The following is a 23,910-nucleotide window of genomic DNA, read 5'->3' on the forward strand; positions in this document are numbered from 1 at the left end:
TGATTGAACAAATTACCATAAGACTTTATCCAACCATAGAAATAACTATAGAGATCCAACCATCTCCATATGCAGCACTCCGCGCAACTTCCTCCAACGGCGCGGACATTGGTAAAACTACACCATGCAATACCGGCTTTGCCAAAACCGGTATCCTCCGACTGGGGAAAAGATTTGGTAATAAGGAATGCAGAGCGGTTCCGACTGTTTGCGGCTGCATTCGTCCTACAGAGCCTGTACCTGTACTGGAGGAGGCCTGAATTGAGGGTGAAACTGGGGATTGGGCAACCTTAAGGGCTGGTCTGTCTGCATCAGGTGGTAAGGGGAGGAATATTCGAAGAGGGATTTGACGAAATGGTTGCGGTAAAGGTGGGAGAAGGAGATTGGTGATTCTTCGGTAGGAAACAATGTCATCTGGGGACAGGTCAAGCATTAGACCGTTAGGCTAAATGTATACAAATAAAGGAAGGGTTAACTTTAACCTACGGTTTTGAATGGCTGACCAAAAGCCAGCGGTGTCCTCTTTGGACAATGTCATGATCCCTTTTGCGTCTCGTATACGAAGTGAGTCCGCTTCTTTGACACTATTGATAAAAGCGTCATGCATGACAAGTCCGTCGGCATCAAGTCGTACGAGGTCCTCGTTGGGCCAGTTTTCGAAATGCAATGTGAGTCTCCATGGTAATCGGTTCGAATTAGAAGTGTCATATTCCTCTTGACCAGAGGAAGGTTGGATATTTTGACCACCGACCAGAATTGCTGATTGCGTTAAATTATTGTAGTCAGTTGTGGAAGATTGTGAGATAGGTTCGGCCCCGGCATAGAGATCATAAAGTAATCCTAGTGGATAGTGCCATTTTAACGGGACGCCTTCAAACGAGAACCAGCCGAAATGTGGCTCGCATTCCGGATGAATAAGGGAAGGTCGGAAAAAGGAATGAAGTTTTGGTAGGAGGAAGGGAAGGTAAGACATCCGAGGGTATAATATCTGGACACGATCAGGACAAGTGTTCTGGACAGAATGAGAATCTTTGGTAGCCGTACCAGGTAGGGATCAGACTGATCATAGCTCCGACATTCTGAAGGGGCTAGAACAATCTCTAAAGGGAGTTTACCTCCCCAGACCTTCTCTTGTATAGAGTTGAGATGCGTCTGATTGGCGCCAGACATGGCTCTGCAGGAACGCTCCTGTAGACCGGCTTTGGTAACCTGAGATTCACATTAGTACCCATATATCAATGATTATTGGGCGGCAGCAAGACCAATTTAGATAATAAACAGAGACTTGCCGAAAATCAAAATAGGAGAAATGGAACTCACAGGCTACAACTGTACTACTATGATCGATGGAAGCTGAAGAGAGAGCGAACAGACGAAGAAGCGGTGAGAAGCTCGGCATAGACCATGACGACCCCTGTTAGAATTCAGTCTCTGGATGACTAATTGTCGAAAGTTACAGCAATCTAGGCGCTTTGAAGGGAGATCGTTGAAATTAAGACTAAGATTACTGAGATAAAGACGACGTCAAACGAGGAAGCTTCGACGATCCAATCGACACGTGGGGCGGCGTGGGGTGGTGGGGACTGCAACGGCCTTAACAATAAGGCCGGCTTTTAAACGACAACAGCTTGTCCTCACCATAAACTGACGGAGCTTTCGGCAATATAGTTTTCTGCTGAACCATGCTTGTAGCCCATTTTCAAATATTTTACAATCATACGAACATACCGAGTCACACAAATCGACTCAATCTGAAAGTTTTCCAACCTGAACGGCGATCTGAAAATCTTCCGAGTGCAAAGCTGCGCAATTATGGATATGAACCCTTGAGATGCACTGTCAATGTTCCTCCAAGTTGATTCGGCCGACATGGGAATTAAGAATTCTCCCAAAGTCCTACATTGACGGTTAGACTGCACAACCTTAATAGCTCTATTCTTGAGTCAGTCCTCGGCTTCCTCCAAAAAGAAGAAAAATAAACACACTCTTTATGTCGCACTTACTGGATGACCGTTAGCTTAGTGCGACCACCATTTTTTAAAGTCTATTCGGTACGCTTCAGATTCCATGTGCACTTGACCGGTTTACGATGTGGATACTCCTAGTTGAGACCGATTCGTACCGCCCCAGACTAACCAGGATAAATGATTAGACTCAATGAGGGAAGGGTCTAGTCCGACCATGATACGTACTCCATGAGTTGGACCAACCGGTGCTCTGCAAAGTATCTTTAGTATATGTGAAGTGGTACAAACATGTTGATAATATACCAGGTATCCTTGCTCCGCCGACTGCCTCATCCATGGAAGTTTATTTGCATCTGTTGGCTATTTCCTCGAATTTGAAATTGATTAAAAACACTCTGGTCCAGGGGCCTAGACCAACAAGCCACAAACGAGGCTTTGGGATTACATCTACAGTCCTAGTGTATATGACGGTCTAGATTCCAAGCTTACCTTTATCAGCTTACACTTGTCAATTTGGACCTTACATTTCCGGTCAGCTTGATTAGGGCTTTGGGCATTTCATCGGAAAACACAACGACGCGCGAAATCAGCCGTTGAGCGGTTATAGCAGAACTAAGGGTAAATTTACCCTTAGCTCTCCGCCAGACAACTCAAATCGAGTATTGTGTGGCTATAACAGCTTGCAGCAATTGTAGCCACACTGTAATAGCAGGTACATAGGATTTACTGTAAGACACACTTGGACACCCAGCTCGGAATTGCAAGCCTCATAGACCATTTTATTCATTGAATATAAACTTGTGATAGGCTCCCGATATGCAACTTTATTAGTGCGGTCTAGACTTTGTATCCTACCTAGGTATGAAATGTTCCGTCATATTTGTTCGGTTTCCATCAAGAAGCCTCCAAGGGTTACCAGTAATTATCTACAGGCATATTCCAGGATTATACCAGTATCGATTTCATATTTTCGTAAGCCCTGAAGCTTATACTCCCCACCAGTGCTACGTACCAGCCCTCCAGACCTAGGAAATTTACAGAGCTTACCATGAATGGAACGCTAGCTAAGTGAATTAAACAACGAAGCCTCGGCATCCATTATATAGCGCATTACGTTACTGGAGGCGACGCGGCCAAAAGTGTCTACTTCCAAGGTTTTTGGAGAAGTCATCGGGCATGGACATGGCTGGGTATGATCAGGCGTCCAACAGCTCAATAGCGTGTGGTGAATATCATGTACTTATGAATTCCGGGTCCAGGTCATGCTAAGATCGTCAGCTTTTTTGGATGTTGAGGCTGATAAAGGGTAGAAACTACTACGGGCCTATTACGTTCTAGACTGATCGAATTAGTCGATAGATACATATCATATGTTGATTTCTACGCATTTGCACGGACCATATACATAAGTCCCGTTGTATACCTAACTAGTGGGTTGTTTGTACTAGGTACGTATCAATGACTACACAGAGTACGTACATATATGTATGAGTCTAGAACCTTGAAAAGGATTGACGAAGGCAGGTGGAGCTTCGGCTTTAATGGTTCGGGAACGGCACGGGCCGTATCTTATGTAGGTGGATTACTTTTGTGTAGACACCAACTTGGTTATATAGACATACGCCTGTCATACATAGTATGTATTTCGTTCAGTAGTCATGTACTTAGCAGCTACTGTTGAAAATACTCACAGGGGCTACATATAATAACTTGTTGGGCTTTTGACCAACTAGACCAAAAAGCTGCGCGCATACTAGATGATCTAGTATGGATGTAAATAGCTGGCAAAGGTGATATGTGATGTGAGGTGATATTCCCAACATAACTTGTGATACCTTTTCTGTAGGTTGTAAGCATATTTATAGGTTCAAGTCGAACGCCGTAGTTACATAGCTATTCGATAGATGGCAGTGGTAGGATCATCAATCTGAAGTTGTGATCCATGGAGACCTAGTCAAATGACGCTAAAGCCAGAAGTGTCTTGAGGAGCGAAATGAGACACTTCTGGTTTAACGCGAAAAGAGTATCTTTCGATTTTTTTTTTCAAGCGAATTAGCGCTGTTACCAATGTAAATTTGAAGGACCATTAGTGACAGTCAGGCGACCCAATATGTGGGGGGATTGTGCATGGGACCATGTGCGTAGTACATACCGCATCATAATAATCAGACAAAGAAAAACTAAAATACCTCCAACCGGAAAGCGAATTACTATAGTCAATGTTCACGGACCAAGTTAAGCTGCGCTGATATTCATACTGACATCCAGAATTACCAAGCCACACATCATGCATCCTAAAAATGTGATAACTCTTCCTGCAACAGAGCTACAGATCTAATCTCCGGATATGGGTTGCGTTGCTGCCTAGACTGCTAAAGTTATGTGAGCCACTGGCATGCTGATCAATCTGCCTTGTTGGAATAGAGTTTGCCATGCTTGACTTATTTCCGAACGAAAGTGAGATCTTCGATTGACAAGATCAGACACTGCTTCTATCTGTTGTCAACACAACAGAAGACGCCACTTGAAGTGCGCCTCGGTAAATAAAAGAAATGGAGCGTACCTGACATGGATGCGCCTAGACTCCTCGACAAGAGACTTGAAAATAGCCCATGCTCACCATAATCGCCTAGATTTCAGATTAGAAGCCAGCCAGGTTACAATGGCGCTCCCGGCATTGTGACGCAAATGTCGCAATAACTCAAAATGTAGTATCCGGATTGGAGAAGGAGCATAGTATTCCACAGTAAATTCGGAACCGGCCTGAGGCAAGATCTAAAGCTTACACGCATTGATCATTGGCCTAACACCTCGACTGTAGTAACTCTTCGGATAGGGTTGGTTTGCGCAGACACTCGTCCTATCCCTGTCATCCCAAGGCGAGGCCAGGATCTGCCTGCAGAAGCCATGCCAACATTGATCTTAGCTTCTTAGTTGTGCACCTCAGTACCTTTTCTCAAGTAAGCAAAGAACACTAGACTTCGAGCGAGTATATGCTGTTATTTCGTGAGTTATCGCTCCCCGTAGAACTCACCTATAAATTCGGCTCGGTCTTCCGTCTTCGCACCTGGGCTAGCAAAGCACCTCTTCCACATTCCAACTGGTACCAGTGAGCTTATTTTGCGCAGCTTTATTATACCTCAAATCCACTCCATTCTCTTTGTTTAAACAAATTTGAATCATGTCTCGCACCAAGAGTCAAGCCAACGGCAAAGCCTCTCGGTATGTTTCCTCCACTCGCATCGATATGTCGTATGTAGCAAGCATTAACAAGATGGTAGATCTTCCGGCGGTCAACCCCTGAACGCTGAAAATCTGACTCAAGTACCAGCAGTAAAGAAAAGGGAGATCGGTCTGCAGAAATATATCCTCAGTCTTCCTCACGAAGAGCCATACTATCTCCCGGTGCGGATTTCAGACCGCGAACTCCACGGGACCCGTTTGGAGGAACAAATTGCCGATATTGAGAAGTTGATGAGGTAGGAGATCGAAGGTTGATGGTGTCACTTGAAGCACGACCTATTGAATTCATGGGAGAGTTCATTTCTGATGAAGTATGCATGGGTCATGAAAGGCTCAAAAAACATTTGTATAATTGATATGTATCGGAAAGCGTACATAAAGTCGAGTTAACCCAAAAATCCACACAATCTATATGGTTATCTATTTCCAAAACTCAATGAGCTGGGTGGCCAGCTCTTCATATTTGACGCTTGGGAACTCGTGTCCAATGTCGAAATATGTAATTTGTGCGTTCCCTTCCAGCGCATGTGTCACGTCCTCGACGGTATCGTCTTTGAAAATGACATTGTCGGTTTCTCCTAGTACAACTAAGACCTTGTCATGGGCAAGACCGGTGCCAGCGCCTTCTCGTTTGCGTTGAGAAAGGAAACTGCCCAGCCTCTTCCAGTTATCTAGCTGTGATTTCTGCAAGATTGGGCCATGCCTCATACTGGAAATAAATGCTGGAATAAATCCGTCGTGATTCTCTATCTGCCAAGCCACGGCTTCTGCAGTCTTGAGCGACGGGTAAGTTCGGGAAAGCACTTGTTGCGGAGAAGCAGTAAGTTCTTCGGTAAGGGCAGCTTCAACACCAACGGTCTCATTCTGCGAGCCATTGTCCTTCTTCGGCTTGACCAGCGGACCAGCTTTCAGTCGTCCTTTGACAAGGCTGCTAATGACGCTCTCCGGGAGCAAGCCCTTAGCATTCAGAAGACGAGTCTGCCAGCCAACGTGAGATTCGCGCATCAAGCCTGCCGGTGCAAGAAGAACCAGAGACGAAAGCAAGTCGTGGAAATGCGAAGCGAAGGCGGCAGTAATACCGCCGCCGAGTGAATAACCAATGAGAGAGAATTTGCCGGATGAAGAACCAGTCCACGATAGAGGCGATGAAGCAAGAGCTAGGAGAATCTGGGTAGAAAACAGTCGGTCATCTTGAGGAATATCACCGGGGGTATCAGAAAACCCTCTTCCAAAGCTAATATATTGTCAGCCGACTACTTTCCTTCACCTGCTTCAGCAGGAGTGAATGCTTACAGATCGAAAGTCATCACCCGACATCCCCTGTCAACCAAAGAATGAGCTAGGCCTCCCAGCGAGACGCATGGGGTGGAGATCCCATGAACAAGGAGGACCTTGTGTCCATCCTCTGGGCCCCATTCGTACACTCGGATCGAGCCATAAGGCGTAGAGACATCGCGGGCGCCAGGCAAAACATCTAAAGGAAGCACTGGCAATTCTCCATCCTTGTTCAGTGCTGCAGATTGAACAGCCTTCAAAGGTGATGGGATGATCTTTGGTGGAGACCTTTCAAATGCCCATATTGCGCCGAGAGCCAAACCTAACGTAATTGAAGTCCCTGCAACAGCCAAAAAAGGTCGCTGGGTTTGAGGACTTGTAACCGAGTCGGTCACAAAGTCGGCCGTTTGCTTGAAGAAGCCCAACACCATTATTTCACCAATCCTCCGCGATGTTGAGACTCAACAGTTAGCAGAAATGTAGTCAAAGAAGAAACAAAGTAGCCTAGGTACTCAGGAGCCAGCACGACGTTCACGCTAACGACCAATTCGGCTAATCAGATGCCTCGGCTTGACGAAAGTCGCACGAGATTTCCTTATCAGCCAATCATCTTCTTTACTCATTCCAGGTTCTGTTTATCGCACTTCAATTCAATATCTTATTGGCCAATCATAAAATATCATATCCACTCTACGTCATTTGCATCAATCTATTCGTGCAAAACACAATCAATACGGTTAATTATACTCAAAGATAAACGGTCACTGCATATATATCGTATCAAACCGTATTGCAGTTACAATGTTATCAAAATTGTCTGTTCAGAATCATCTTTATGATACAAATTTAAACTCTTAAATGGTTTTCTGCGATTTGCATGACCATGGATACTTATCAAAACTCAAGGGGACGACTGGTCTCCTCTACCATGGCACGAGGCCTTGCATTAAACTTTCGCAGATCGATGAGGATACCTAGGTATGAGCTTACAAGGTTGGATCAGCGCAACCACTCTTTAACCAGCAGGTACGTACGATACAACATCCAATTTACACATCATTATTCCGACAGACTATGCAGTCAACTAAATACGTACTACTAGGTCCGGAGAGTATTCCATCTGAGACTTGAGTTATTTGTCAGCCGCAATAGGCATCAGCTGAAAACCGAAGCTTACGTGCTCCACATTTACCAACAAGTCTGATGATTTTACGGACGTATAAATGCATGGGAAGCTCTAGGCCAGAGATAGGGTTTTCGAAATTCTGTGGCAATTCGTGTACAGAGAGTGCGGGCGAATTGAGAGCTCTACAACGATCATTTACATTCCTTCAGCATCAAAGTCTTGTGGCTGAATATTTGGACAATGGAACCAAGAGTCTGGCTGATTACGGGATGCTCTTCAGGTTTTGGGTAAGAATTTCTGCGTCTAGTGAAAGTATACATTAGCGATATATGTCTAAGTCTGAAAAGAGAGCAATTCGTTCGACAGAATATAGCACGCGGTGACAAAGTCATTGCTACCGGCCGTAATGCAGCCACCAAATTAGCTCATCTAAAAGATACGGGAGCCGCAATCCTAGATCTTGATGTGACCATTTCGGAGGCTGAGATATTTTCCAAAATCAACGAGGCCCATCAGATATACGGTAGAATCGATGTGCTTGTGAACAATGCCGGTTATATTGAAAGCGGTGCCGTGGAAGATATATTGTATGTATCATTTTATACACTGATTTCCTGGATATGGGATTGACAGGCTTGTATAGTATCGATAGGATACAACGATCTCTAGACACCAATTTCTTCGGCTCATTGAAAGTCACCAGGGCCGTTCTTAGTATTATGCGGGAACAAAAATCCGGTGTGGTGGGATTTATTGGATCTATGGTGATCAATTATTCCTTGCAACATATTGGTTTTGATAACTTATAATCGACAGGGCGGATGGACTGGGTACCCTGCTTCTATTGCTTATAGCTCAAGCAAGTTCGCTTTAGAATGTGACTCTTGCATACATTCTCAAACTTACAATCAGACTTTTCTAACTTTTTCTAGGTCTTGCAGATTGTCTCCAAGCCGAGTTTGCTGCATTGTTCGAAAATTGTGTGCGGTTCATTATCTTCGAGCCAGGATACTTCCGCACTGAAGTCTTTGCGCCCACAAAGCCCTTAGTACTTCCTGCCAACATCCCGGGCTATGAGCCGTTCAATCAGGTGTTGGCCAAGGGGTTAAACGAGCTATACGGAAATGAGGCCGGTGACTTGGTCAAAGGGGTTGCCCGTATGATTGACGTTCTGACTGGCACTGGAATGGCAGCTGGAAAGGAATTGCCCCCGCGTCTGCCTTTAGGCACAGATGGTTTGGAGTCTATACGTGCCAAATGTCAAGCTACGTTGAAGATATGTGAGGATTGGGAAGATCTTATCACTAGTACCGATGTGGTGATCGAAGCAAAGCAATAGACAGGACGTTGACTTATCCTGCATATATACCTATTTGCTACTGGTTTAGGGCTAGATCCTCGGCCGTTAGAAATGGCACGTCCACTGTTTGAATGCTCTATATCAGTCTATCATGGGTCCATAAAAACAGCTCTAGCGATATCGTTTAATACCACCCTTTTGGGAGATCCGAAAAGTATACTATTTTGCTTGCACATCGAAGCAAGTTATTTTGCCTTCAACCCTAGAAAGATGATGAATGGGTGGGATTGTGGAAGTGCCTCTTCTTTGTTTGTGGTAAGTGTTCACCTTTCAGTAATAATAGATTTTCCATACAAATCCTTAATAAGAATTTAAGGTCGCGGATCACTTCTTTAAAAGTCGTCTCTATAGGTGCATCTTCCAGGGTGTCGAAAACTCTTTTGATGTTTGTTTCTTTATAATGGACAGAAATGGGTTAAGGGATATATTACCGTGACAAATAATATACCCAGTCTTCGGCTACGGCGAACTTGGCCCGGATTCTTATTGTCTCCCAATATCATTCGGGATCAAATTGGAAAATAAGAGCAAAATGATTTTCTTTTCAATCTACGCATCGACGAACGCCTCTCCTTTTATACACGTTGCACCTGCCACCTCGGAATCATCAAATATCCAACGACAAATTCTCAATGAATGCACCTCTAATGGTACGAAGTGGAAAAGTAGAGATCAGTCATTGTGTATGGAAGTTGGACTCTAGTTCTGTTATTCCTTCTGGCAAGACTCGTCACCAGCGAGCCCCCTTGTGACCCCAGTGACCCTATCACACAGCTCCTCAGACACTGCAAAGATGGCCGTGAACAATGCTCAAAATACAGGCCGCTCGATCCGGTTGCAACGCACGCTTCGTTTGTTGACATTGTCCCTCCCACACAGACTTGGACGAAAGTCGTGTACGTCAAAGCTATACCCAACACCGTCTTCCATACGAAAGTAATACCAACGACCACAATCGGGACTACGACGCAAGCAGCTTTTACCACTGTACCCGTATATCCAGCATCCACGGTTATTGTTACTTATACGGTTTATCTTGCAGGTGCTCCACCAAACTGGATGTAGACACGTCAAGATCATAAGCTTGTCGGCGAAGAAGAATCCATCCTTATACTAGTGCTACAATTGCCCCGAGTTCTAGTATACATGCGAGCCCTTAGCCATATGATCTTTGAGCTACATCAGCTAATCTATATATCAAAATAGGCTCTGGTAGATCTTTCAGTACGAGACGAAGTCTCCCTTCTTATGCGCCGGCATCTTCCAGAACCGCTATTCCATCTTCTAAGATAACAACCTCTCCTTGGATATCTGTGGTCTCTGAAGATGAAGCACAGTCAACAGCAGCTCTGATTGCTGGAGATACCAAATATGCCGACGACCAATATACACCTGGGGATGAAGTTGATATCGCCATGAAGCGTGATGTTGTCCCGGGAAGTATGGCATCTGCGTGTTCCTGTTTAGGCCGGTTCGGTCCTGCGAATAGTATTACAATAATCCGGACAACTACAGTTTCCCCTCCTAGGGTAAGTAAAGCATTTCAGTGTCACTAAGGAGCATGGTCTGGTTCTATTTTGAAAAAAAGGACTACGATACCATTTCAATAATGCTGGGCATGACGACAGTGACCAGAGGTACAGGTGCTTTCACGAAATCGGTCACCAGTACTATTACAAGTTACAATACGGCTTTTGTTACTCACACAGTGACTAAACAGCAATTCGTTAACGCTGATGGTAACCGTATGGTATTAAGAAGGAAAACGGAGAAGGGGAGAAAAGGTGGCTGGAAATCCCGAGAGGTATACTAAAAATCGGTCAATGATTGCTCTTGTTGTTATACCTTTTTCACAACATTGAAGTGTATACTACCAAGGCACACATTTGACAGCGTCATGTAACTACAGCTATTTCGACTTAGGGCTACTCAGGAAGTATACCGTACCCTAACCCTAGTGACATTTTCAATCGGACTAAAAAATGAGTGTAGAAATGAAGCAGGTGGAGGGCTTGCTGACTTGACATTCTTTCCGAGAGAATCTCTCGAAAGATTTGACACTAATTGGGCTTTGCTCGTGGTGTTGTTGACGGCTCTTCCCATGAATGAAATTTTTTTGGCGGTTGCGGAACGGAAGCTTAGCTCCACCTTAAGGGGGAAAAAAAATATGAACTTCACATTTCACCTTCAACAAACGACGAATTATTGCAGGTTCTGCAATGAATTGAGCAAAATGCTATTCCGCACTTACGAAACCGTCTGTACTCTGCCGCTCAAGGCAGATTTATTTGCTCAGGCGGTTCATCCTCAGGAACCAATTGTATCCGTGGGATTGAGTTCTGGCCATGTCGAAACATTACGCTTACCGTCGGCCGGCAATAGTGAAGAAAACGATAACAATGAAAATGATGATGACGAGGATATTGAAGGATCGTCACGTTTATCAGCGGCGAATGGTGGTGGGACCGGTCATATAGATACAGTCTGGTCGACACGAAGACATAAAGGGAGCTGTCGGTGTTTGACGTTTGGGATTGACGGCGAGACACTTTATTCTGCTGGGACGGATGGCATTGTGAAGGCTGCAAAGTCTGAGACGGGCGTTGTCGTGAATAAGATTGTCATTCCGCCTGCCAAATCGAAGTAAGTTTAACTGTTTGTCTCTGCATAACACGTCTAACAATCGAGCAGGAAGAAAGCACTAGATAACGAAATCGACTCCCCTTCATTGATACACGCGATTTCTCCTCAGAACCTGCTACTCGCCACCGATTCGGGCGCTCTCCATGTCTACGATTTACGTATACCCTACTCCCGCGTCTCTGCACGGCCTGAACAGACATACCGCCCTCACGGCGACTACATCTCCTCTCTCACAGCACTCCCACCGTCAGACACAAGCACTTCTGGGTACAGCAAACAATGGGTAACGACTGGTGGTACCACGTTGGCCGCTACAGACTTACGTAGGGGCATCCTCCGCAAGAGCGAAGATCAAGAGGAAGAGCTGATCTCATCCGCTTACATCGGCGGTCTACCTAAAACCGGCACCAGCGTCGGCGAAAAAGTTCTTGTTGGAAGTGGCACAGGTGTCTTGACACTATGGGAAAAGGGTGTCTGGGATGACCAGGACGAGCGAATCTACGTTGCGCGCGAAAGCGGGGAGGGTGAAGCCTTGGAGTCGATGGCTGTTGTCCCGTCTGACGCTGGGTACGGCAAGATGGTTGCTGTTGGTCAGTCCGATGGCCAGATCTCTCTGGTTTCCATCGGTCGGAACAAAGTCATGGACAGAGTCCGGCATGACGAAGTTGAAGGTGTTACTTCTCTTGGATTTGATGTTGAAGGACGCATGGTCAGTGGCGGTGGTCAAGTGGTCAAGGTCTGGAGTCCGAGCATATATAACGAGGGATATTCTTTTGCCGGGAGCGTGAGGAAGTTTGACGGCCCGAGCTATGATCTCGACAGTGACGAGAGCTATGGTAGTGACGAGAGCGACTTGGTCAAGGAGAAGAAAATCCGCAAGAAGAGGAAGAAGGACAAAGGAAAGAGCAGTGATAAGGAAGTTATGGGATTCGCAGATCTCGATTGATCTTTTTCGAAAGTGAAGGTGATATTTTGGCAAGTTACACAGCATGGCATGGTGTTCATAGGAGTCTTTTGATTATGCAATGTATACTTGTATGCTACCTGGGTGATATGGTTTCTGTTCCCTGTCATTGTGCAGGTGTACATTAGAGATCCATGAATGATAGGTAATGAAGACCCTTACCCTGATATGTTTATGCATCATCCCATCCTTAGAATTTAGTGTCATGTGGATAATCAAGTTCAAAATCTCCATCTAGGCAATATATCCTCTCTCCCTCCTTCGTCTTCGCATCGACTTTCATGGTAATATTGCCCTATACTTCGTAATTGGACTCAATTACATATAGCTGGGGGCAGGGGGATTGTTCCAACATACTGTGCCTACAAGCCAGGGTATAAAAGCCTCGATGCTGATTATCGCAAACCCTTTTTTAGGCGGGTATCCCTTCCAATTTGGCTGTTCAATTGTCTCCATCGCATCACAAATGCTAAAGTGCCATTTGCCCCTGGGTCGGTAGAATTGGTTTCATGGACATACCAATTGTGACATTGCCAATATGCTTGATTTGAGTACGCTATCGTAGCTAGCTATCTCGTACAAGAGGTGCCTGTCGACAGGTAATATTGAGCATAAGGGGGAAAAAGGAAGAAATGAAGCAAAAGCTCTGGCTCTCACTTCTCATATAAATCTCTGTGCGGGGGCGCCTTTCCCTGTCCAGCTCCGACATCTAATGTTGATATGACTTCCCAATACGGCGCGGATAGGGTTATATGGCTCCGGGCCCTATTTGTGAACTGAGACGGGAACACAGAGCTATGCCCAGCCGTCACACCAATTTCATGTTGGTTCATCAGAGATGTCCGAAAGGAACATTCCTAGGGCAGTCAGTAGCTAGCTTACATCACTCTACTACTGGAACTTACCATAGATGTAGATGTCTATATCTTCTTCACTATAGTTGCATTGTTAGACCATATCAAATACTCTTTGGGGAGTCCTTGCACAAGCGGCGGTGCAGGATGGACGTAGCTCTTACACGAGTGGTGGTGTGGGATGGATCTCTAGTCGAGTAATTTGGAACAGATCTGTAGGACTGAACTCGTCGCAAAATTTCAGACTGAACTCTCCCGGGATTACCCCTGGGATTGATACTGAGGTGGTCGTGTTAGTAGTCTGCTGATGCGTTATAAAGGACTGCATGAAAGCCAGGCAAAGCCATTGATGATTAGCAAACGTACATGTTCCATGTTGAAAAGTAAAGGACTTTTGTGGAGGAGATATTGGAGCAATAAGTATCCAGCGTTGATCAGCAATAAGATATGGTACTTGGGGAAGAAAGGGAGTAGAACAGGGCGATACCCATTCTATTCGATGATGTCTAGTTGTTGATAAGCTAGCTGGGCCTCAGACAAATGCCCTAGCTTCTGAAAAAGGGATCTTTCTCTATCTGCTTCATCTGAAGTCATTCGGTCTTGTCTTGTCGCCAGGAGGGTCTTCGGTAATTTTGGTAACAAAGGTAATAAAGAATGTGTACTACTGGATACTGGACCTCGCGGCGCCTCATGGAGGACGCGATGGAGGTAGATCTGGCGACAACAACACGCTCGGGACGCATCATAACATCCTCAACAAGAGAACAAGAAGCCATGGGGAGCAGTGATAACGTAACCAAAGTATCAAAGAAAACCTCGGCCCAGGTCAATGGCACTACTGCAGTCAAGAAAGCGGTTCGTCGAATTGACGAGGCTCAATGCGGCAAGGATACTAAAGAGGATATACTTTAGAAGATATGCCTGTTCTTGGAGAGCACACACCATGAGTTCAGGACCCTGAAAGATGTCCGTCTCAAGTAGGAGACTACTATCAGAGAGCAGCATGGGATGACCAAGGAACAGAGTAAAATGATTGAAAGCTTGCAGGGACAATTGAGGGCAATTCAGACCCAGTCATTAGAAGAATGCAAACAGCTGATGATGCTGATGATACTGATGATGCTGATGATGCTGATAGTGCTGATAGTGCTGATAGTCCTGATAGTGCTAATAGTTTTGATGCGTCCAACGGCCCAGGGCTTCACTATCGCAACGGAAAAAGAAATATGGACGTGAAGGACCTTGTATTTGGGTTATGTATGACGCGGAAAGTCAGATGAGGCTTGATCTAGCCATTGCAGGTGTTTCTCTACATATCACTAAGGATTCAGATGGTCGATATTGGCGACGAGGCTCCGTTGAAAGAATTCCAAGCATTATTCATGGAACACGCACTAGAAAAGGAACTGGCTCTGCAGACGCTCTTCTAAGCATCTACAAATCCTCGATTCCAAAACAGCCGTGGAAGTATGAAAAAACAAGCTGAATGGATTATCCTCGCGTACATGTGGGAGCAGGCACGGTTTCGCAACCTCAACATTCTTGGAATGGATCCGGGCTACGTTTGGGTACTTTGGCTGCCAGAACAAGTGTCACTCAGAATGTCTGAGTATTTGCCCAATGAGAATCATCCGTGGGTCAAGCAAGCTAGACAGAGCCTGCCCAAGCTACGACCGCGGATTATGGTGCGGTATTGTACCAATCAGTGTTATATAAAGGAGCGACTTCCCAAGGACTTTGGGATCCTTGGACTTGGTAAGAACAAAGTAATAGAATGTTTATTCTAGTGAATCCCCTCAGTGTCATTTCTCTAGTAAATTCCTCAGTGACCTTGTTTGCTTGGTCGTAGCGCCGAGCATCGCCATCTATCTTGAGCGCAGCTAACATCCTGTTCATACAGTCATCGGCTGCCGGTGGCCTTGAGCGCAGCAATAGCCTTTGCGGCAATATCTTCTGCCTCCGTCGTCATGACGTTTGTAAAATTGTTATCCTCATTCCAATCCTTGAAGAGTTTGTGATTCAAAATTGCCTTTCAGACTGGTCAATCTCGGTGGTGAAGACGTCGAGGTCGGCGCCCTCGCCAATACGAACACAGTCAGCCTTGTTAAAGTCGTGCACATCGACAACTTTCGGTCTTCCGTTTTCCATGATCGGGTTGCCATCGGCTCCTTTTACCCGTGTCGGACTGACTTTACAGACTTCCCTCACAGATGTCGGAAATGGATAGGGTAAGGTGACCCGCGTAGGCCGCACGCAAAGGCTGGCTACGCAGCTCGAGCAGAGCTCTTCCTTTCTTTCTTTCCTCATGTTCAATATTCTCACTCAACAGGCACCTTTGTATGCAGGATTAGCTAAACTCGAATACAAAAGATTGGCAACGTTACAGCGAGCATAGTTCCTGGTGTCTTATCTCGATACCTTGGCTACAACCTAGAACATTAACCCCTGTTCAACGTTGTCTACAGTGCTACACTAGATATATGGCCCATGGTTCTGTATCTAGCCGAGATATCTACTAAGCAGGAAAAGGCTGGGACGCCGCAGCTCATGGAGTAAGCACTAACGTCTAAGTGGTAGGTACTCCGTATGCATTTATGATAAAGGCAGTCCGCCCTTTTTGAATCAATTTCAATGCTCATCAACATTGTTATATTCCCCGAGGAACTTAATACCCTATCATTTCTGCAGAATCTAAATCGACTGGGCTGGCACCATTTCAATGCCGTTCACTGATATTGGCACACCTCGACCTACTGCAGTCTGATTATAGGGAACACGTTATCGAATAGTGTCAGAGAAAGCACACCACAACCTGTGCTAAGTTGGTTCATTGTTGGAGAGGTTTGGCTTGGACGGAAAACCCAAAAGAAAGAGATTGGCAGCGATTCTGGAGGACTAATTAAAGCACTGGTATATGGGCGAGGAGGTAATGTCAGCAAGATGGAAATTTCTGAAGTTTGAAGCAATTTCTCGTACTTGTGAGGGCTCAATTCAGACTTCATTCTGGTAGCTAAGCAAAATAACTACTTCCATACTCTCTGCCTCGGGCTCTGGTTCCGTGCTGTAAGTCTACACATCCGTCACAGTACTTGTTCTTTTGCTTTTTAAGTATTAGTTAATTCCATCAACACAAGCATCAAATTTGAGGCAACCCAAGGTACGGAAAATGTCACCTGTGTATGAACGTTGAAATGTCATGTCGGATGTAGAGGATGTGATTCTCTTTCACCTGCCTCCTGACACGCCCATCTTTCACTACGATCCGCAATGCCCTCTGGAAATTCTCCTGTCTCCATGAAAAGACCATTATAAAGAGAACCTGAAATGTTGAAGAGAATCAAGTATTGGGCTGGAGCAGGTAAAAATTCTGAAAGATGAGAGAATGGCTATGATCAATGCTATAAATAAGTAGACTCACCATCTCAACAGCATTACAGAGCTGCATGCTCCCTTTTTGGCATGTACTGGATAGACTGAGTGCTTCATAGATGTCCCGGGTAATCAGTAAGATACCACACTTACTGAGCAGCTCAGTAAGCCCGAGTCCTGGACTGAAATTTACTCTGTGAGCCTGACTGTGAGTCCACTCACAAAAGCGGCCGCTGCTAAGGGAGAAAAGTCCCAAAGAGCAAAGGAAATATGGTACGTAGAGATACCTAGGTATAAAACTGATAAACATACCGAATATCGTAGCCGCTGCAAAACCTCCCCGACGAGGGTTGCGGGGGAAGACCGACGTCGGGTGTGGGGAGAAAACCGAATACTTCCAGGCCTCTATGATATCTTGGATTCTTTCTTTCTAAATTCTAATTATACCTGATCATATGCGTACAGGCATATACCATCGACTACTCCCAGGTATCAGTAACCTTCATATCAGATCAAGCGTCATGGATTCCTTTGTGTACAATGCCAACCCTGGACGGGTTGTCTTCGGATCAGGGACATTGAAACAACTACCGGAGGAAGTCGAACGACTCAATCTCTCTGCTCCTCTTCTCCTATCCACACCCCAACAAGTGAGCCAAGCCGAGCACTTGAAACAAGTCCTCAATGGCAAGATTGCAGGCATATTCACCGAAGCTACAATGCATACACCCACCGACGTAACGGAAAAAGCACTGCAATATGCCAAAGATATAAAAGCGGATGCAGTGGTCTCAATCGGTGGTGGAAGTACCATTGGTTTGGGCAAGGCAATTAGCATTCGTACTGGATTGCCGCATATCTGTATTCCTACGACATATGCTGGAAGTGAAATGACGCCGATTTTGGGAGAGACGGCAGATGGGGTGAAAAAGACCAGAACTGATCCGAAGATTCTTCCCGGGACTGTGATTTACGATGTTGATTTGACCATGACCCTCCCCGCGGCAATGAGTGCGACGAGTGGAGTCAATGCTATTGCTCATGCTGGTCAGCCAACACACGAATTCTCTCCGTATTGAAAAGATCTAACAATTGGTAGTGGAAGCACTTTATGCACGCAATACAAATCCCATCATCAACCTCCTGGCCCTAGAAGGTACCAAAGCGTTGGCATCATCTCTCCCAGAGATTGTGGAGAACCCATCTTCACCCTCAGCACGTTCCCAGGCCCTCTACGGAGCATGGCTATGCGGTACCTGTCTCGGTAGTGTCGGGATGTCTATTCACCACAAACTCTGTCATACTCTAGGCGGTAGTTTCAACCTCCCTCATGCGGAAACGCATACTGCCGTGCTTCCTCATGCCATCTCATATAATGCGCCTCGCATCCCGGAAGCCATGAAGAAACTAGCCGACGCACTGCCGGAAAGTAATGGGGATGCTATTCATGGCCTCAATGTACTCTTATCGAAACTCAAGGTCAAGAGAGGCCTGAAAGATTTTGGTATGAAGGAGGAGGATATTGATAAAGCTGCGGATATTGCTGTTAGCAACCCTTACTGGAATCCCAGGGAGATTGAGAGGGCTCCCATCCGCGAGTTGATTCGTAGGGTGTGGGCTGGCGAACCAGCAAGAGCTGATCTGTAGATTAATTGACCTAGTATATACCATAAGGAAGATAGCCTCCGAGAATGAAGCTGTTGTGGAAATGGCCTCAGGTGTCAACCGAAATATATGATCCAGTTGTGGGGCTGGATCCGCAGTATATTTTCCTCTTAAAAAATTTCCAAATGAATTGTACCCCGCCATCACGAATATACATTTTGCAGATAAGCGTCGCGGGAGTTTATTATTTTGTCCATGCAATGATGGCGTCAGCTCCGATTCTCTCGACTCCAGATACGCATCTACTAGAAGCCACAGAGCCTGTGGCTAAACTCAACGATTCACAATCTCCCCGTTCCGATGAAGAACTCTCCATTATCTATGATATTGAACGAACACTGGCTGAAATACGCCAAACTCGGTGGAAACGTATCGCCCTTCAGTTTCCTGATGAAATGCTCCCGGATGCTCCACGAATCTTTCAACTCTTGACTCGGGGGTTGCAGAAGAAGAATGTGAAGTCGAGTGGTGATACCGACCCAAAAGTCGCGCAAATTACGGACGCAGATTCGGAAACTACACTGGCCGAAAAGACATCTCAGCTAGGGTTAGAAGAGGACCAACCCCTCGACAACCTGCCACGGAGATTCTATATCTTGGCTGACACTTCTTACGGCACTTGCTGTGTTGATGAGGTTGCCGCGGAACATGTCGATGCCGACGCTGTTGTACACTACGGACGAGCCTGTCTATCCCCGACGTCACGACTACCTGTGATCTACGTTTTCACACACAGACCTCTTCCTATTGAGCCGCTCGTCAAAGCGTTCAAAAGTACATATACCGACCTTACCGCGAAGATAATTATAGCTGCCGATGTGACATACACGGATCATGTCCAAGACGTGCATGATCGACTTGTGCAGGAAGGATATACCAATCTTTTCGCGGCCCATGTAGTACATAATCCTGCATCTGCCATTCCAAATCGCACGGTTCCGGCATCCGTCGAAGAGAGTGCTGATTCGTTAAGTGAATGGGAATTATTTCATATCTCGGATCCGCCTACCGCTCTCCTACTCACTCTCTCGTCGAAAGTCGCGGCCATACATATATATCCAACGGAAAATGTCGATTCTGAACAAGACATAACACCACTTCAAGCGTCTACCACAGCAGCGTTACGTCGTCGATACGGCGTCTTGGTTTCATTGAGCACGGCGCCTATATTCGGTATTCTTGTCAATACATTAAGCGTCAAAAACTACCTTCATATCGTAGATCATGTCAGGAAGCAAATTGCCGCTGCCGGGAAAAAGAGTTATATGTTTGTTGTTGGCAAACTCAACGCTGCAAAAGTCGCCAACTTCAGCGAGATAGAAGGGTGGGTCGTGATTGGATGCTGGGAGAGTTCTCTAGTGGACAGTAAGGACTTTTGGAAACCAGTGATCACACCCTACGAGTTAGAGCTCGCCCTACAGAGTGATGATACTCGGATATGGTCGGGCGCATGGAGAAGCGACTACCAGGCCGTCCTTGATGCCTCTTCCACACCTGCACCGAATGCGACCGCCGAGCTAGATGAAGTCGACGACAACGACGGCTCTGAATCCGAATCTGCGCCTCCCGAATTCGACTTCAGAACTGGTCAATTCGTCACTACCTCCCGCCCAATGCAGTACACGAGCAGTGGCAGCCATAGACGTGCAGGGGGGAATAGTACGACTTTGGCGAAACGGGCAAAAGGCGACCTCGCTATGATCGGTAACACGATATCTCCAGGGGCGGAATTCTTGCGGTCGCAAAGGACATGGAAAGGGCTCGGAAGCGACTTTGAGATCAAGTATGAGGAAGATGACGAGGTGAGTGGTTCGGCTGTTGTAGAAGGGCGTAGGGGCATCGCAAGGGGTTATGCGGTCGGCGATTCCTCCGATCGTCACTGATAGATGTCTACCAAACACATGATGTTAAGTAAACGCGTGGAAAGTGTATTGTAGTACAATGCAAAATGATCGCCACATTACCGTGTAGTAACAGAGTAACATCAAGGGTAGAAGCATCAGATGGTAGTTGAGCTGTACGACAAAAAAAAGAAAAGATGTCACATGACTCCATACTAAATCAGGATCCAGGAAAGGAAGGCTCCACCCAGACTAATCCGTCCAAAGTCATTGAGACTATCTGATCGTGGACAGTTTGTGACCACTGCTACTCCTCCTTGAATACTACGCCCCTCTGTCATTCCGACACGATTCCTCCTTGCCAGATGTCTGTCTTTGTTTCGCTGCTCTCCGTCAAAAGTCCGTTCTAAACCTCGTCTATTTCCCCCGATAATGCTTGCCGACGCACCCATCTCATTCTCCGAGCATCAATTACCTCCGTTTGCTCAGTAGCCTGAGTTTTGAAGTTGAGAGCAACGATATCAAGCATACACGCTTTGAGAGCGCGTTGATGGAGAAATATCTTTCAATGGATTCACATCTAGATCTAGACGATGATCATAGTTCCATCTCAGCCGCATCTGAGACGCGGCTATCGACATTTGAAAGAGTACTATCGACACATACTCCCATCTTCGAGTCGCTTTTGCTACAGATTCCTACAGAAACTATTTTCCAACTATACCACACCTCCTCCTACCTTCGAAACTTTCTACAGTCGTACCCGACAGCATGGAAATTCTTATCCTTTCGTTTACTCTTCCCATCAGGCTCACAAAATCGACCATTGTTGATGGGCAGTCCCGATCCTGCTAGCTCGCGTCAGTCGCGACCCTACGCTTTGGATCAGTTGTTGATGCTGGTCGTCATCCCTATCAGCCCTTGTTTGAAAAGCCTGGAGCTTGACAACACCGCCGTGTCTGGGCAGATCCTTATATCCACCGTCCTTCACTCCCGACGAGAGACATTAGAACATCTATCTGTGCGGGGTTGCAAAAATGTGTCTCTCAAATACCACATCATTCCGTATCTCACGATGTATGGTTTGCAATACGATGTTGATATGGGAAATTCTGGTTCTGTGGCCAAGCAGAAACTGGCTTTGAAGAGCCTCTATACTTATCGTTGCCGGCACCATCGACGTCGTCCGTATCTTGGGACTTCCTTGGCACGTCGTGACTCAGACGCAGAGCCTACACATGAACTTGTCAACCTCTGTCACAAACTGGGAATATGGACCGATACCGCCTGGTGTACTACTCCCGCAGGCCGATGTCTTCGACGGCGTGGATATGTGTCTATGAGGGTCCCACATGGCGCCCCTGAAGTCTGGGTTGTATTCGATCGTCTATGGAGGTCGAAGAACTGGCTTGGGCCGATGAATTTGCGAAATCCACAGGATAGTAAACGGGATGGGAGACTGTGGGAGCAAGAAGAAACGGGATACCACGGCGAAGCCTTAGGCACGGGAGATTGGTATGGCGTTGGTGATGGAAAATTCGTCCCCGCTCATTTACGGTATAGTCACAGATTCTTCGTTGAGAGCATCAAGTGCGATAATTGCTCAGAGCCGATAGGCGAGCGATGCGAGCAATGCAGCGTCATCATGCATTGTGTCGGGTGTCGGAAAACACTGTGTGCGAGCTGTGCATATAGCTATCCCTACATCCAAAGCCAGGTTACATGGTCACAATCAGCATTAACACCAATGACTAACCCCTTGTGGTGGGCACCAAATGCCACAGTTTCTCCTTGCAACATGCATGATCCACCACCAGACTCAAATGTTGATAATATTCCGAATCCTGCTGCTTCAATTCAATACCCAAATCTGACCTTCCATTGGTGCTGCACAGAACCCATTTTCTCAGGTGGTGGAGGTATCAGCGTTGGGACGACGACACGTGATGTTGATGTGATTCGAGCGGCGCCTCTACCGAAGGCTCGTGGGTGGGAAGACCCAGAATTTCCGGGTTGTGCATCCCACAGTCATAACACAGAGAACTCATCAGAAACCAGCACTTCCGAGGGTTTACACCAACTGATTGGGCCACAAGACCGCCAGGTATCGTCATGCCCTCGCAATCTGTGCGGTGACTGCTATAATTCTCCTCAGTGGAAGGTACAGTGCAAGAGCTGTTCGAAACCGCTTTGCAAAGAACACGACCTTCGCGGATTACGCTTACGCATCTGCGGATATAAAGAGCTTGCTGTTGAGAAAGCTGCTTTACAATCCATACCACTCCCTGGACCTTCAAGAACGAACAGTTCCAATCCATCAACTCAAGCTGGGCCGTCATTCTTCAGACCTCGTATCAACACGGCCGCTGCTTTCATGTCACAATTACAATCGCAAGGCCCGACACCCAACATGGACCGCGATTCACCTTCTGCTTCAAGCAGTGTCGCAGGAGACCACGTTGGACAAGGGGTAGGTGAGATGCATCCGGCAGCCCTACAAGATTTCATTCGAGCGCGGGGACATGCAGAAGAAGGTATGGCAACAGGACGGCGCGCTGGACGCAGCCGATCGCCAACCTATTCAAGCCTGTCTCGGTCATCTTCACGTTCTTCCGTATACTACGATGCTGCCGCTGAGATCACCAAATGGCAAGGGTGCCGGTCATACTTTTGTCCTCAATACAGGCCTTTGGGAGACCAACGTCAACGATGCCCTAGTGTCTTGAGGGAATGCACAAATTGCTCGATCAACGTGTGTCAAGACTGTGTCAACAACAACCCACCTTGTTCCTGCTCTTATTGCGAGGTCAACTACTTGTGCCCAAACTGTCTGAAAATCAGAGAAGAAGATGGTACGTGCCGACGCGTTGAGGAGGAAAAAGCTAGAAAGGAAGAAAAATGGAAGCGAGATATGGAAATGCTGGAGGACATACTTGAACGAAAGATTGCCAACGAAGTTGCCGAGTTTGCTGGTGAATTTCTGGATCTTATCTCTGATGGCATGCGTACAAATCTGCTGAGTGATTTCCACCGTTCATTAGAGCAGATGTCTGCGCTGGCCCAAGGTAATATGGCTAGTGATCCCGCACATCATCCTCTTTCGCAGCTTCAACAGCAACTACCACAAGCAGGCTTGCTTCAGACGCATGATGAAGGTGATATTGAGCATGGTCAATTCACATTTGATCATAACAATTCAGACGAGGATATGATCAATGATGAACTCATCACCCCGATCGCAGACTGATTCATCTCGCTCTGAAGGATCGAGTCGAAATATCATAGTATTCGCAATCTTTCATTCACTGCATTCAGGCGCAAATTGTTAGGGCATTGAAAGGCAGGGCAAGGTTTAAGCTGACACTGCAAGTTGCATCCCAGTTTTCTCTCGCATTCAAAATGTCGTTTTATGCAAGTCGCATTCTACAACAGTCCTTTTTCTGAGACTTTACTTTTATTCCATTGATTGAGGGGATCATCATGAATATACATGCAGGAAAAGGCGTTCAGTTAGGTGGTTTGAAAGCCACTCATTGTTTCTCACAGTATTTGCATTTTCCATTGTTGAAGGTGAATTTTCCTCATTGATACCAGTATTCTATT

At 46.2% G+C, this 23,910-nt stretch overlaps 10 protein-coding genes across 10 annotated transcripts, besides 1 other annotated feature; 7 read left to right on the forward strand and 3 right to left on the reverse strand.

The window, feature by feature from the left end:
* Positions 1–12: 12 nt before the first annotated feature.
* TSTA_016200 (autophagy protein Apg5, putative) lies at positions 13–1,199 on the reverse strand. Its single transcript, XM_002483730.1, has 3 exons — positions 1,045–1,199; positions 487–988; positions 13–414 (listed from the first exon to the last, which is right to left on the reverse strand). Exons 1-3 carry the CDS (start codon positions 1,168–1,170, stop codon positions 26–28), a joined length of 1,017 nt encoding a protein of 338 aa, XP_002483775.1. The 5' UTR covers positions 1,171–1,199; the 3' UTR covers positions 13–25.
* Positions 1,200–5,148: 3,949 nt separating this feature from the next.
* On the forward strand, positions 5,149–5,450 carry TSTA_016210 (uncharacterized protein; the record flags this gene model as incomplete). Its single annotated transcript, XM_002483731.1, has 2 exons — positions 5,149–5,189; positions 5,249–5,450. The coding sequence occupies 2 exons, from the start codon at positions 5,149–5,151 to the stop codon at positions 5,448–5,450; spliced, it is 243 nt and encodes an 80-aa protein (XP_002483776.1).
* TSTA_016220 (alpha/beta hydrolase family protein, putative) lies at positions 5,365–6,970 on the reverse strand. The gene is made up of 2 exons (XM_002483732.1): positions 6,504–6,970; positions 5,365–6,444 (listed from the first exon to the last, which is right to left on the reverse strand). The coding sequence occupies exons 1-2, from the start codon at positions 6,914–6,916 to the stop codon at positions 5,631–5,633; spliced, it is 1,227 nt and encodes a 408-aa protein (XP_002483777.1). The 5' UTR covers positions 6,917–6,970; the 3' UTR covers positions 5,365–5,630.
* A 782-nt stretch (positions 6,971–7,752) lies between these two features.
* On the forward strand, positions 7,753–9,048 carry TSTA_016230 (hydroxybutyrate dehydrogenase, putative). Its single transcript, XM_002483733.1, has 5 exons — positions 7,753–7,898; positions 7,959–8,198; positions 8,255–8,375; positions 8,428–8,488; positions 8,544–9,048. The coding sequence occupies exons 1-5, from the start codon at positions 7,852–7,854 to the stop codon at positions 8,948–8,950; spliced, it is 876 nt and encodes a 291-aa protein (XP_002483778.1). The 5' UTR covers positions 7,753–7,851; the 3' UTR covers positions 8,951–9,048.
* A 2,100-nt stretch (positions 9,049–11,148) lies between these two features.
* Positions 11,149–12,640, forward strand: TSTA_016240 (nucleolar protein Jip5, putative). Its single transcript, XM_002483734.1, has 2 exons — positions 11,149–11,614; positions 11,663–12,640. Exons 1-2 carry the CDS (start codon positions 11,205–11,207, stop codon positions 12,558–12,560), a joined length of 1,308 nt encoding a protein of 435 aa, XP_002483779.1. The 5' UTR covers positions 11,149–11,204; the 3' UTR covers positions 12,561–12,640.
* Positions 12,641–14,517: 1,877 nt separating this feature from the next.
* On the forward strand, positions 14,518–14,862 carry TSTA_016250 (uncharacterized protein; the record flags this gene model as incomplete). Its single annotated transcript, XM_002483735.1, has 2 exons — positions 14,518–14,676; positions 14,764–14,862. 2 exons carry the CDS (start codon positions 14,518–14,520, stop codon positions 14,860–14,862), a joined length of 258 nt encoding a protein of 85 aa, XP_002483780.1.
* Positions 14,529–14,614: a microsatellite.
* A 39-nt stretch (positions 14,863–14,901) lies between the features above and the next one.
* Positions 14,902–15,148, forward strand: TSTA_016260 (uncharacterized protein; the record flags this gene model as incomplete). Its single annotated transcript, XM_002483736.1, has 2 exons — positions 14,902–15,000; positions 15,023–15,148. The coding sequence occupies 2 exons, from the start codon at positions 14,902–14,904 to the stop codon at positions 15,146–15,148; spliced, it is 225 nt and encodes a 74-aa protein (XP_002483781.1).
* A 184-nt stretch (positions 15,149–15,332) lies between these two features.
* On the reverse strand, positions 15,333–15,580 carry TSTA_016270 (uncharacterized protein; the record flags this gene model as incomplete). The annotated part of the gene is made up of 2 exons (XM_002483737.1): positions 15,333–15,461; positions 15,494–15,580. 2 exons carry the CDS (start codon positions 15,578–15,580, stop codon positions 15,333–15,335), a joined length of 216 nt encoding a protein of 71 aa, XP_002483782.1.
* A 1,742-nt stretch (positions 15,581–17,322) lies between these two features.
* TSTA_016280 (maleylacetate reductase, putative) lies at positions 17,323–18,515 on the forward strand (the record flags this gene model as incomplete). Its single annotated transcript, XM_002483738.1, has 2 exons — positions 17,323–17,848; positions 17,901–18,515. The coding sequence occupies 2 exons, from the start codon at positions 17,323–17,325 to the stop codon at positions 18,446–18,448; spliced, it is 1,074 nt and encodes a 357-aa protein (XP_002483783.1). The 3' UTR covers positions 18,449–18,515.
* An 81-nt stretch (positions 18,516–18,596) lies between these two features.
* Positions 18,597–23,554, forward strand: TSTA_016290 (uncharacterized protein; the record flags this gene model as incomplete). Its single annotated transcript, XM_002483739.1, has 2 exons — positions 18,597–20,341; positions 21,012–23,554. The coding sequence occupies exons 1-2, from the start codon at positions 18,667–18,669 to the stop codon at positions 23,552–23,554; spliced, it is 4,218 nt and encodes a 1,405-aa protein (XP_002483784.1). The 5' UTR covers positions 18,597–18,666.
* Between the last annotated feature and the right edge of the window lie 356 nt (positions 23,555–23,910).

Source organism: Talaromyces stipitatus, genomic scaffold (assembly GCF_000003125.1).
Source record: "Talaromyces stipitatus ATCC 10500 scf_1105507295549 genomic scaffold, whole genome shotgun sequence".
NCBI lineage: Eukaryota > Fungi > Ascomycota > Eurotiomycetes > Eurotiales > Trichocomaceae > Talaromyces > Talaromyces stipitatus.

Coding starts and splice junctions, on each gene's coding strand:
- TSTA_016200 (XM_002483730.1), bottom strand. CDS start 1,170: ATGTCTGGCGCCAATCAGACGCATCTCAACTCTATACAAGAGAAGGTC. Junction 989..1,044: donor ATCAGTCTGATCCCTACCTG/GTACGGCTACCA, acceptor GATCGTGTCCAG/ATATTATACCCTCGGATGTC. Junction 415..486: donor TTGGTCAGCCATTCAAAACC/GTAGGTTAAAGT, acceptor ACCTGTCCCCAG/ATGACATTGTTTCCTACCGA.
- TSTA_016220 (XM_002483732.1), bottom strand. CDS start 6,916: ATGGTGTTGGGCTTCTTCAAGCAAACGGCCGACTTTGTGACCGACTCG. Junction 6,445..6,503: donor CGGGTGATGACTTTCGATCT/GTAAGCATTCAC, acceptor ACAATATATTAG/CTTTGGAAGAGGGTTTTCTG.
- TSTA_016230 (XM_002483733.1), top strand. CDS start 7,852: ATGGAACCAAGAGTCTGGCTGATTACGGGATGCTCTTCAGGTTTTGG. Junction 7,899..7,958: donor GGATGCTCTTCAGGTTTTGG/GTAAGAATTTCT, acceptor AAGTCTGAAAAG/AGAGCAATTCGTTCGACAGA. Junction 8,376..8,427: donor TGGGATTTATTGGATCTATG/GTGATCAATTAT, acceptor TATAATCGACAG/GGCGGATGGACTGGGTACCC.
- TSTA_016240 (XM_002483734.1), top strand. CDS start 11,205: ATGCTATTCCGCACTTACGAAACCGTCTGTACTCTGCCGCTCAAGGCA. Junction 11,615..11,662: donor ATTCCGCCTGCCAAATCGAA/GTAAGTTTAACT, acceptor ACAATCGAGCAG/GAAGAAAGCACTAGATAACG.